Consider the following 12,187-nt stretch of genomic DNA (forward strand, 5'->3'; position numbering starts at 1 on the left):
ACTTTCCCATATCATTTGATTTCCCAAAGTGCAACACCTCACACTTACCCAGATTAAATTCCATGTGCCATTTCTCCATCACCACCATCTCCGCTGCTTAATCTTGAACTAAACCCTTGGTAATCTGAACGTTACATCAATGTTCCTTTGGCTGTTCAGTAGTGCATTCTTCTGGTATTGTCTTAGGCTCTTCCATGTTAAAGATTCTAATCGATGTGTACTGATTTTGACTGCTCTCCTCAGCAAGATGTGAAATCATTGCAGTCAGAACAGAACAGATTCAGAAGGGTGGTTCCAGGAATGACAAACTTCTTCAAATCATTTAGACCGAGATCAATCGGCTCTTGATGATTCAGGGGATCAACTGTAGCTGGGGAGAAGACAGGAGAATGGGTTTCTCCTCCTCCCTCTAAGCTACCTTCCCCCCAGTCCCAGCCCCCTCCCATTTATCTCTCAGCCCCCTATGACCACCCCCTCTTTCCTGATGAAGGGCTTATGCTCGAAACGTCGATTCTCCTGTTCCTCGGATGCTACCTGACTGGCTATGCTTTTCCAGCACTTTTTGACCATGATCAAATGATGGAGCAGATTCAATGGGCAGAATGGTCTAATTCTGCTCCTATATCTTATGGTCTTCAGTGATGAGGATAAATTAAATAAATTGGGGCTATACTCCATAGTCAGAAGAAGACTGAGTGAAGATCTGATAGAGTTTTTAAAATGGCCCTCCCCCACGTCTCCACTCAGTTCATTCCAGACCCCAACTACCCACTGTGTGAAAATGCTTTTCCTCACACCATCCTTACTTTGTTTTGCACTTCACTTTAAATCCAAGCCCCTCTCGTTCTCCTTCTGTTTAAAAGCAGAAACAGACTCTCCCTTTTGACTCTGTCTAGACTCTGGCTTTGAAAACCTTTATCAAATTTCTTCCCAGCCGCTGTCTCTCCAGAGAGAGCAGTCCCAACATCTTCAATCTCTCCTCATCATGGAAGTCTCTCATTCCTGGAACCATTCTTGTAAATCGCTCTACACTCTCTCCAATAGACTCACACCTTTCCTGTAATGTGGTGCCCACTGCTGTATAAAACACTCCAGCTGAGGGCTAACAAGGGTCTTGTACAAGTTCAGCATCACCTCCTTGCTCTTGTTCTCTATGTCTCTCTTAATAAAGTTGAGAACATGTGTGCTTTATTAACTGCTCTACCCTCTTGTCCTGCCACCTTTAATGATCTGCACAAATTAACTATTCTCTTCTGCCTGCCCATGGTTCATATCCCTCCATTCCTTGCTTATTCATGTGCTTATCTAACATGCCCTCTGCTCTGCACCCCTGTAGAATTTACCCCGATCTTTATATTGATTTTCAATGTTCTTCTTATCAAAGTGCATCACTTCACAGTTCCCTGCATTGAACCTCATCTGTACCCATCCACTAAATTGTCCTTTTGGAGTTGCACACTGTCCTCCTCACAGTTTACAATCCTTCCAAGCTTCATTCCAAACTTTGAAACTGGCTGCTGCACACCAAGATCCAGATCATTGAGATAAATCAGGAAAAGCAAGAGGCCCAACACTGACCCCTGGGGAACTCCACTACAACCCTTCCTCCAACCCAAGAAATCACACCAATGCCTCTACTTCCTCAGGAGGCTAAGGAAATTCAGCATGTCCACTATGACTTTTACCAATTTTTTGAGATGCACCATCGAAAGCATCCTACCAGGATGTATCACAGTGTGGTGTGGCAACTGCTCTGCCCAGGACTGCAAGAAACTACAGAGAGCTGTGAACACAGCTCAGTCCATGACACAAACCAGCCTTCCTACCATTTATACTGCCCACTGCCTCGGTAAAGCATCAAAGACCCCTCCCACCCTGATTATACTCTCCCCCACCCTCTCCCATCTGGCAGAAGGTACAAAAGTTTGAAAACATGTACGAACAGATTCAAGAACAGTTTCTTCCCCGCTGTTATCAGACTTATGAATGGACCTCGCATATATTCGAGTTGATCTCTCTCTGCACCTTCTCTGTAACTGTAACGCTATTCTGCATTCTGTTCTATTACACTAATGTAGAACATAGAACAGCATAGCACAGTACAAGCCCTTCAGTCCACGATGTTGTGCCAAGCATTTATCTTAATCTAAGATCAATCTAACCTACACACATGCAGGTCCTTGGCCTCCTCCATCGCCAGACCATGGCAACATGACACCTGAAAGAAGAACGCCTCATCTTCTGCCTAGGAACCCTCCAACCACAAGGGATGAATGCAGATTTCTCTAGCTTCCTCATTTCCCCTCCCTCCACCTTATCTCAGTCCCAACCCTCGAACTCAGCACCACCTTCTTGACCTGCAATCTTCTTCCTGACCTCTTCGCCCCCACCCCCTCTCCGGCCTATCACCCTCACCTTAACCTCTTTCCACCTATCGCATTCCCAACGCCCCTCCCCCAAGTCCCTCCTCCCTACCTTTTATCTGAGCCTGCTTGGCACACTCTCATTCCTGAAGAAGGGCTTATGCCTGAAACGTCAATTCTCCTGCTCCTTGGATGCTGCCTGACCTGCTGCGCTTTTCCAGCAACACATTTTTCAGCTCTGATCTCCAGCATCTGCAGTCCTCACTTTCTCCTAGTTGATTTTAACCTACACATCCCTCAATTTACTGCCATCCATGTGCTTGTACAGCAGTCGCTTAAATATCGCTAATGTCTCTGACTCTATTACCACTGCTGGCAGTGCATTCCACACACCCACCACTCTCAATGTAAAGAACCTACCTCTGAAATCTCCCCAAACCTTCCTCCAATCACCTTAAAATTATGCCCCCTCATGTCAGCCATTTCTGCCTGGGGGAAAAGTCTCTGGCTATCTATTCTATCGATGCCTCTCATCACATTGTACAGCTCTATTAAATCACCCCTCTTCCTTCTTCTCTCCAGTTTGAAAAGCCAGAACTCACTCAACCTCTCTTCATAAGACAAACCCTCCAAACCAGGCAGCATCCTAGTAACTCTCCTCTGCAGCCTCTGTAAAGCATCTACATCCTTCCTATAATGAGGCGAACAGACCAGAACCTTGTCTAAACATGGTTTCATACAACTACAGCAAAACCTTGCGGCTTTTAAACTCAAAGGGCCTGCTTTTTTTCTGTGCTGTAGAACTCTTATAGAGACATTGTTCTGATGCTTGTGTTTCATGTCGATTATTTTCCAGCGTTCTCTGATCAACTATAAATCCTCGATGGTGATGCGATCTATCCATGAGCTGCTCGAGGACACATCCGGCCACACTAACATCGGAATTCCCAAGCACCTAAGTGAGAGCCGCCTGGGCTCTGTTCTGTCTTCCTCCTCAGACTCCGATGATATTGACGAGTTCCCCTTTATCCCGAAACCCCTGCAGCCTGAGCTTCTGTCCTGCCGGCTACCCCTACAGCAACTCCGGCGAGACCATTACCAGGCGTCGGTCGCGCAGAATGGACTGGGCCCAGCGGCTGGTGAGGAGGCAGTGTCTGAGCGGAGAGCCGCTCCCAGCCCCTCGCCCAGGAAAAGTAAAGAAGAGTTGGAGCAGAGCCAAGGTCGGAGGAAGGAGAATGGGGAGGCCAAACCGGAGGGTGCAACCAAAACCCGGCCAAAGGTATCGAGGAAGAGATCAACGGATGTCGAACCTCCTGAGTCCTCCTCGGATGAAGACTCTGAGGCTCAGAGGAAGCCCGGAACGCTGAAGCGTAGTCTACGGAAGGGAGTGAGCATTGACTCCCCGGATTCTCTGCGGGCGGAAGCGGCCTCTAGGAGGGGAGAGTTCCGCCGGGGCAGTTCCGCTGACTCCGCCCTGGCTCTGTTGGGTGCCCAGGAAGCAGGTGAGGGCACGGGCAAGGAGGAGGAGGTGAGGACACGGGCGGAGGGGCCAGGCAGGCTAAAGAAGTCCATGTCCATGGAGCTGCCCAGGAGGAGCCCGAGCCCTGGAAGGCTGGATGACCTGGCGGCCCAGAGGCGTAAGGGAGCAGGCCCCCTGCAGGAGGACTACGCCCTGAAACTTGAGCTGATGAGGCAACGCCTCCTACGGGGCGGCTCCGTCGACAGCAAGATGAGCGGCCTGCGGGGCCCCCTGCTGGAGCACCTGGGAATCCCGGATGAGCCCAAGCCACGTTCCTCATCCCTGGAACGTCATTCCCTCCGTCCTCCGAGGCCAGAGAAGGCCGCCACCCAGGTAGGTAGGAGAGTACATGGTAGCGAAGGCAGGGGGAAGCTGCAAAAGGATGGGCAAAACCTTCACAAAATGGACCATAACATGGGAAAGTGTGACCCTGTCCATTTAGGCAGGAGGAAGAGAAAAACAAATTTAATTGAAATAGAGGAGTCTTGAACTAAGCAGTGCAGAGGGATCTGGTGTCCTAGTGCAGGAAACACAAACTGTTAATGTGCTGACACAGCAAGTGAACATACAGATGGATCTGGGTGTGCAGGTCCACAATTCCCTAAAGGTGGCCTCACAGGTGGCTAAGGTGATGAAGAAGGCAAATGGCATGTTTCCCTTCATTGGCCAAGGCATGGAGTACAAGAGTTGGCAACTATGTTGCAGTGATATTAAACCCTTGTTAGGCCGCATTTGGAGTGTTGTGTGCAGTTTTGGTCACCACACTCCCAGAAGGACGTGGAAGCTTTTGGAGAGGGTGCAGAGAATGTTCACCAGGATATTACCTGGTATCGAGGGCATTGGCCATGAGGAGAGGTTAAAAAGGCTAGGATTGTTTTCACTGGAAAGATGGCGGCTCAGAGGAGACCTGATTGAGGTCAACACAATTATGAGAGGCATAGATAGGGTGGATAGTCAGAGGTTTCTTCCTCCCAAGGTGAAAGTTTCAATTACAAGGCAGCACAGGTTCAAGGTTAGCGGAGAAAGCTTAAGTGAGATATAGGAGGGCAAGTCTTTCACACAGAGAGTGGTAGGAGCCTGGAACCCACTGCTAGAAGAGGCAGTGGAAGCAGGCACATTGGTGACATTTCAGAGGTATCTGGATGGTTACATGAATAGGGATAGAATAGAGGGATAGGGACCAAATAAAGGCAGAAGGTTTGTTTTACAGTTTAGTTAGGGCATGATGATCGGCACAGGCTTGGAGGGCCAAAGGGCCTGGTCCTGTGCTGTACTTCTCTTTTGCTCTTTTTTCTTTCAAATTGAATGATGTTGTTTATTGAAAGCAGGAGATTGCAATATTATAATGGCATCTATCTGATAATGTATATAAATAATCGATGTAACGTGTAGGGGTGTTCAGCTACAGTTATACAAGGTATTTGTGAGATCATATCTAGGGGTACAAAATACAATATATGTAAGAAAGAATATAATTGCATTTAGAACAATTCTATCGGAAGGATGTTGAGAAACTTGAAAGGATTCAGAAAAAACTTACAAGGATGTTGCCAGAGTTGGAGAATTTGAGCTATAGGGAGAGGCTGAATAGGCTGGAGCTGTTTTCCCTGGAGCGTCGAAGGCTGAGGGGTGAGCTCATAGAGGTTTAAAAAATCATGAGGGGTATGGATAGGATAATTAGACAAAGTCTCTTCCCTGGGGTGGGGGAATCCAGACCCAGAGGGCATAGGTTTAGGGAGAGAAGGGAAAGATATAAAAGAGACCTAAGGGGCAATAGAAGGTGGTACGTGTATGCAATGAGCTGCCAGAGGAATTGATGGAGGCTGGTACAATTACAGCATTTAAAAGGCATCTGAATGGGTATATGAATGGGAAGTGCTTAGAAGGATATGGGCCAAGTGCTGGCAAAAGGGACCAGATTAATTTCAGATATTAGCTTGGTATGGACGAGTTGGAGCAAAGGGTCTGTTTCCGTGCTGTACACCTGTGATTCCTACAGGTTATGTGCGGAGGTGGGGTGGAAGAGTTCTGAAGAGGGAAGGTTGAGCAGGTTCCTGAGACATACAATACTCTGAGGGGAAGGACAGGCTGATGTGGACAGGTTGTGGGAGAGATTAGTGCGAGGGGGCACAGTTTCAGAATACAGATTCCTCCATTTGAGATGGAGATGGGGCAGATTTCTTTTCTCTCGGGGGGCGCAGGAGGTGGTTAGCCTTTGGATAAAGTGGGTAGAAGGTCTATCATTGCTTTCCAGGGAGGAGTGGAGCTGCTCCACTGAATATGTAGAAGGCTGATTTCGACAGACCTCTGATGAACAAAAGAGTTGAGGGCTGTGACAGACAGAGAGGAAAATAACAGTAAGGCCAGAACCAGGTCAGCCCTGACCTTACTGAATGGCAAAGCCATTCATACAGAGATCAGGAAAAATGAAAGATGGAATAGTGTGGGAAAGTGTGAGATTATACACATTGGTAGAACAAAGTCAAAAATCACACGACACCGGCTAAGAGTCCAACATTGAAACCACAAGCTTTCAAAGCGCTGCTCCTTCCTCAGGCAGCTAGTGAGACAGAATATATCAGACACAGAATTTAAAGTAAAAGATCAGCGGCTCATACAACTTATGCGACTGTACTGAACCAACCTGGATGGTTATTAAGTCTTTAAACAGTTAGAATGGAAGTGCACGTTTCGATTGATTAATATGTAAATCCCAGAATTTCTTTCAGGTCACTGCCCAGAGATAACTTCAGGTTTTATCAGAATAAGGGAGACGTGACACCTCCATCACACTTTGCTAGGAAGAGTAAAAGCACTGACTATTTTTGAAATGGGTAAAGGCTTTGGAAATCTGAAGCACAAAGGCATTTGGGAATCCTAGTTAAGGATTCTCTTAAGATTCACATGCAGATTCATTTAGCAGTCAGGAAGGTAAATGCAATGTTAGCATTGATTTAAAGAGGGTTAGAATACAAGAGCTGAGATGTACTGCTCAGGCTGTGTAAGGCTCTGGTCAGACTGCTTTTGGAATATTGTTAGTAGTTTTGTTCCCTGTATCTAAGGAAGACTGTGCTGGCCTTGGAGGGGGATCCAGAAGAGGTTTACAAGAATGATCCCACAGACAAAGTGCTTGTCATATGAGGGGTGGTTGAGGACGCTGGGTCAGTAGTTGATGAAGTTTAGAAGGATGAGTGAGGTCTGATTGAAACTTACAGAATACTGAGAGGCCTGGATAGAGTGGCCGTGGGAAAATGTTTGCATTAGTAGGAGGGACTAGGACCCAAGGGGCACAGCCTCAGAGTGAAGGGACGACACTTTAGAACTGAGATGAGGAGGGATTTCTTCAGCTAGGGATGGGGGATCTGTGGAATTCATTGCTGCAGAGGGCTGTGGAGGCCAAGTCACTGAGTATATTTGAGACAGAGATAGATAGGGTCTTGGTTAGTAAGGAGATCAAAGGTTAGGGAGAGGAAGCAGGAGAATGGGGTTGAGAAACATATTAGCCATGATCGAATGGCAGAGCAGACTCAATGGGCTGAATGGCCTAATTATCTTGTGGTCTTAAACTGACCTTAGAGGATTTTAGTTTTGGAACTCTCTTTCTCCAATGGAGAGCATGTGGGAGAATCTGGAGCTAGGGGTCAGAGTTTAAACATCAGAGGTCACCCAGTCAAAACGGAGATGAGGAAACATTGATTGCTTTCAGACGGTAGGAAGTCTTTGGAATTCCTGTCCTCAAAAGGCAGTGGATTCAGAATCTTTAGATATTTTTAAGGCAAAGGGAGATAGATTTTTGATGGATGATTATCGGGGGATGGGGAGAGGTTCAGGTTAAAATCCAATTGTATTGAAGGGGTGTAGCGGTCTTGAAGAGCTGAGTGGTCTTTTCCTGTTCCTGATAGCTGTGTTTCTGTGTTCAGCCCAGGTTGGCCAGGGCAGTGTCGAGTGAGACGGCTCCTAGTGAGGAGCCCTCTGAAGGCCGTATCCTGAGGAAAAGTGCCTCATTCTCCCAAGGGGAGCCCACAATCCTGCACCGGCCCGTGGGAGCGCCGCTGGAAATTCCTGTCCCGCAGCCGGATTCCAGAGGCTACTCTGAGCCCTCCTTCCCACTGAAGGAGTCGCCCTCGCTCTCGGCGTTGACCGATCCTTCCAAGTACGACGGTTCAAGACCCCCGACGCCGGTCAGGTCCGCTATCAACAAAGAGCAGAGAGAGGCCACGCCTGATATGAAGATGGTGGAGGAGCCCAAGCCAGAGGTGGAGGGGCCCTGCAGGAAGACAATGATCGGAAAGACTGCAGTCATCACCCACAGCAACCTGACAGCTGACACGCCCACCCTCACCCCTTCCAGTCTCGCCTCCGAGCTGCCCCAGGCAGACGACCAACCCTTGATGACCACCACCATCCCAACCCCCACCTCCCGCGGAGAACGATTAAGCGTGGGACCAGCTGCTGGGGGCAAACTCCAAGCACCTGCCCCAGCAGCTCCCCTGGCAGTCAGGCCCCTCCCCATCCCAGAGCCACTGGATATTACCTCTGTGTCTGCTCAAGGGGCAACAGACGTGGTCAAGGCCTGGGATGGCTTGGACGAGAGCCCTAGTGATAGGGCCCCAGGCTTCCCACAGAACAGCCAGCCACCGGTGATCGCTCTGGCTCCTGGAGACGGTGTCAAGCCCCCTGTCCTGGTCCCCCAGCCAGATGGAGCACCCCTGGGACAGGGGGAGCAGGGTCAGCCCAGTCCAAACCAGAAGGCCGTCCCCGCCATCAAAGTCAAGTCATCCAGTATGGGCCAGTTCCTGAACATCGAGAATATCGATTCGGAGGAGATCTTTGAGGCCAAGTTTAAGAAGGCGAAACAGTCATCGTTGACCCGAAGTCTCAAACATCTGATGAGACCCAAATCTGAGGAGAAGTTGGGGCAACCAGCCCAGAAAGGGGACAACATTTACCGCCCGGGGGAACGCGGGGCACCTATACAAGTCCTGAAGGGGCAAGAGACTTCCCTCAGCTACAGTGAGGGCAAATCCAGGTCCAGGTCTGAGCAGAACATTCCAGAAGCTGCAAAGGAGCCCAGCTTCGTCAGGAAGCTGTCACTGAGGTTCAAAGGGGTGCCAGCAAAGGAGGAGAAGGTGAGGGATGAGTTGCCAGTTGGAGGTCGCAAGCATTCCTGGTCTTTTGGGAGAAGCAGTGGGAAGGACAGGAAGCCGGAGGAGGGGTCAAACTGGGAGAGCGGGAAACGGGAGCCCACCTCCCCCCTGAGTGAGTCTGACCCCCTCCACAAGGAACACAAGGACTCACCAGCCCTGGCCGTGAGGAGAAGAATCGAGTCAACAATCTCGGGCATCTCTCTGCGGTTCAGCCGGAGCCACTCAGAGGAGAGGGTGGAGGGTATCGCCTCAGAGCCCGGGGTCCCCGCTCTACAGGAGGTGAAGGAGGGCAAGCGGGGTCCCTTCCTGTCCCTACTGAGAAGATCCACCTCGGAGGCAGGGTCGCTGAAGAAGGTGGGCATCCCACAGAACCAGCTGGCAACGCAGACTCGCCCATCCTCAGAGTCACTGCAGTCAGACACCAGTGTGTCCTCCAAACAGGAGAAAGGTATGGAGAACTCCCTCAGATACCCACACTCTCCCTTTCTCAGCTTCCCCAGTCTTGTACAGCAAGAAACAGGCCTTTCGCACCAACTGGCCCAGGCTAGCTCTGAGGAAGGGTCATTGCACTCGAAACGTTAACTCGGTTTCTCTCTCCCCACAGATGCTGCTAGACCTGCTCAGTTTCTCCAGCAATTTGCCTGGTGTTAAATTGCGCCAGTTGAAGATTACAGTTTTTGTTTCAGGTTTCCAGCATCCACAGTTCTTTATCGTACAACACCGCACCCCCCGCAACAGTCCAGAAGCAGGGCCATTCGGCCCATCGAGTTAACTCTGACCCTCTGAAGACATCTCACCCAGACCCCAACCCCATTGCCTTAACCCTGCCTTTCCCATGGTTAACCCACCTAGCTTGCACATCGTTGGATGCTACAGGTAATTTTCCATGGCCAATCCACCTAACCTGCACGTCTTTGGGAAACCGGAGCACCCGTAAGAAACCCACACAGACATGGAGAGAATGTGCAAAATGCATAGCAACAGTTGCCTGAGTTTGGAATCGAACCTGTGTCCCTAGCCCTGTGAGGCAGCAGTGCTAACCACTGAACCACCACACCAGTCCTTTCTCTTGTGGCCCACACTTCAAGCTTGCAAGTTATCAGAGCAGAAGTAGGCCATTCAGCCCATCGAGTCTGCGATGAGTTCACAGCTGATCTGATAATTCCCAACTCCCATCAACATATCCATGTATTCTTTCCCTCCTCTTACACCAAAGTCTCCTCTCCCAATCCCAGTTCATGTCAAATTCTGGCTCCCCACCCCTAGCCCTCGCCTCGCTAACCTGCATGGGCTTCCGGTCCAGTATCAAGTTGCTTTTAAAAGTCCTAAATCCCAGTCTAGACCGCCTCTCCCTATCTCTGGTTGCTCCGGGATCTTTCTGTCCCTGCAGTTTGGCTCTTATTCGCGACGGCTCTCATTTGTTCCACCAATGGTAGCGGTGAAGTCTCCAGCTTCCTGTGTACAAAGCTCTGGAAATCCCTCCCTCAGTCTCTCTCCAAGAGAGGGTGGTACAGCATTCCCTCTCTGTAAGTTTGTTCTCGTTTTGGGTCACTGACCCGTGCAGAAGAAGTGGCATTTTGTTGAAGCTTTTCAAATGCCCTCATCAGGACACTTCACAAGAATAGCAAATTAAAACATTTATGTGCTCTTTTAATGGTTTCCTTGACAAAGCTTTCGATGACATTTCCTCACGTCACCGAAATTTACTAATGTTTTGCGGGTGGGTTTAAACTAATTCAGCAGGGGGATGAGAACCTAAATTGTAGTTCGAGTATACAGGAGGTTGAGAGTAGTGAGGTTTGGAATAAAGTGGGTGAATTTGCAGCATGGATTAGTACCTGGGATTTCGATGTTGTGGTCATTTCGGAGACATGGATAGAACCAGGAACGGAATGGTTGTTGCAGATTCCGGGATTTAGATGTTTCAGTAAGAACAGAGAAGATGGTAAAAGAGGGGGTGGTGTTAGTCAAGGACAGTATTATGGTGGCAGAAAGGACATTTGAGGACTCCTCCACTGAGGTAGTTTGAACTGAGGTTAGAAACAGGAAAGGAGAAGTCACCCTGTTGGGAGTTTTCTATAGACCTCCGAACAGTTCCAGGGATGTAGAGGAAAGGAAAGCAAAGATGACTCTTGACAGGATCGAGAGTAACAGGGTAGTTGTAATGGAAGACTTTAATTTTCTGAATATTGACTGGTAACACTATAGTTCAAGTATTTTAGATGGGTCAGTTTTTGTCCAATATGTGCAGGAGGGTTTCCTGACACAGTATGTAGACAGGCCAACAAGAGGCGAGGCCAAAGGCAATTATGATGCGATTAGGCAAGATTTAGGCTGCAGAGGATGGGGAAGGAAACTGCAGGGGGGGCACAATTGAAATGTGGAGCTTATTCAAGGAACAGCTACTGCGGGTCCTTGATAAGTATGTATCTATCAGGCAGGGAGGAAGTGGTCGAGCGAGAGAGCTGTGGTTTACTAAAAATGTTGAAGCTCTTGTCATAAGGAAGAAGAAGGCTTATGTTAGGTTGAGACATGAAGGCCCAGTTAGGGCACTTGAGAGTTACAAGTTAGCCAGGAAAGACCTAAACACAGAGGTAAGAAGAGCCAGGACTGGACATGAAAAGTTGTTGGCGGATAGGATCAAGGAAAACCCTAATACTTTCTATAGATATATCAGGAATAAAAGAATGTCTAGAGTTAGATTAGGGCCAATCAAGGATAGTAATGGGGAATAGTGCATGGAGTCAGTCGAGATAGGGGAAGGGCTAAATGAATATTTTTCGCCAATATTCACACTAGAAAAAGACAATGTTGTTGAGGAGAATACTGAGATAGTCTATTAGACTAGACAGGATTGAGGTTCACAATTCTGGAAAGTGTGAAAATAGATAAGTCCCCTGGGCCAGATGGGATTTATTCAGAATTCTCTGGGAAGCCAAGGAGGAGACTGCAAACCTTTGATCTTTATATCATCATTGTCTACAGGAATAGTGCCAGAAGACTGGAGGATAGCAAATGTTGTTCCCTTGTTCAAGAAGGGGAGTAGAGACGACCCTGGTAATTATAGACCAGTGAACCTTACGTCAGCGACTAGATTAGATGGAATTGTGGTTGACAAAGAGGAGGTTTTAGCAATTTTGGAAGATCTGAAAATAGAT

The 12,187-nt window shown here is 48.6% G+C and overlaps 1 protein-coding gene across 5 annotated transcripts in view; it reads left to right on the plus strand.

The window, feature by feature from the left end:
- Nucleotides 1–12,187, plus strand: part of spega (striated muscle enriched protein kinase a) — a 396,078-nt gene that overhangs the window by 329,274 nt on the left and 54,617 nt on the right. For all 5 annotated transcript variants that reach the window (XM_087989397.1, XM_087989394.1, XM_087989395.1 and 2 more), the window contains 2 exons: nucleotides 3,220–4,215; nucleotides 7,803–9,477. In XM_087989397.1, coding sequence (XP_087845523.1) covers nucleotides 3,220–4,215; nucleotides 7,803–9,477 — 2,671 coding nt within the window. The remainder of the gene's footprint in view (nucleotides 1–3,219; nucleotides 4,216–7,802; nucleotides 9,478–12,187) is intronic.

This window comes from Chiloscyllium plagiosum, unplaced genomic scaffold (assembly GCF_037043375.1).
Source record: "Chiloscyllium plagiosum isolate Xiang-an unplaced genomic scaffold, Cpla_swu_hap1 HiC_scaffold_7, whole genome shotgun sequence".
Classification (NCBI taxonomy): domain Eukaryota; kingdom Metazoa; phylum Chordata; class Chondrichthyes; order Orectolobiformes; family Hemiscylliidae; genus Chiloscyllium; species Chiloscyllium plagiosum.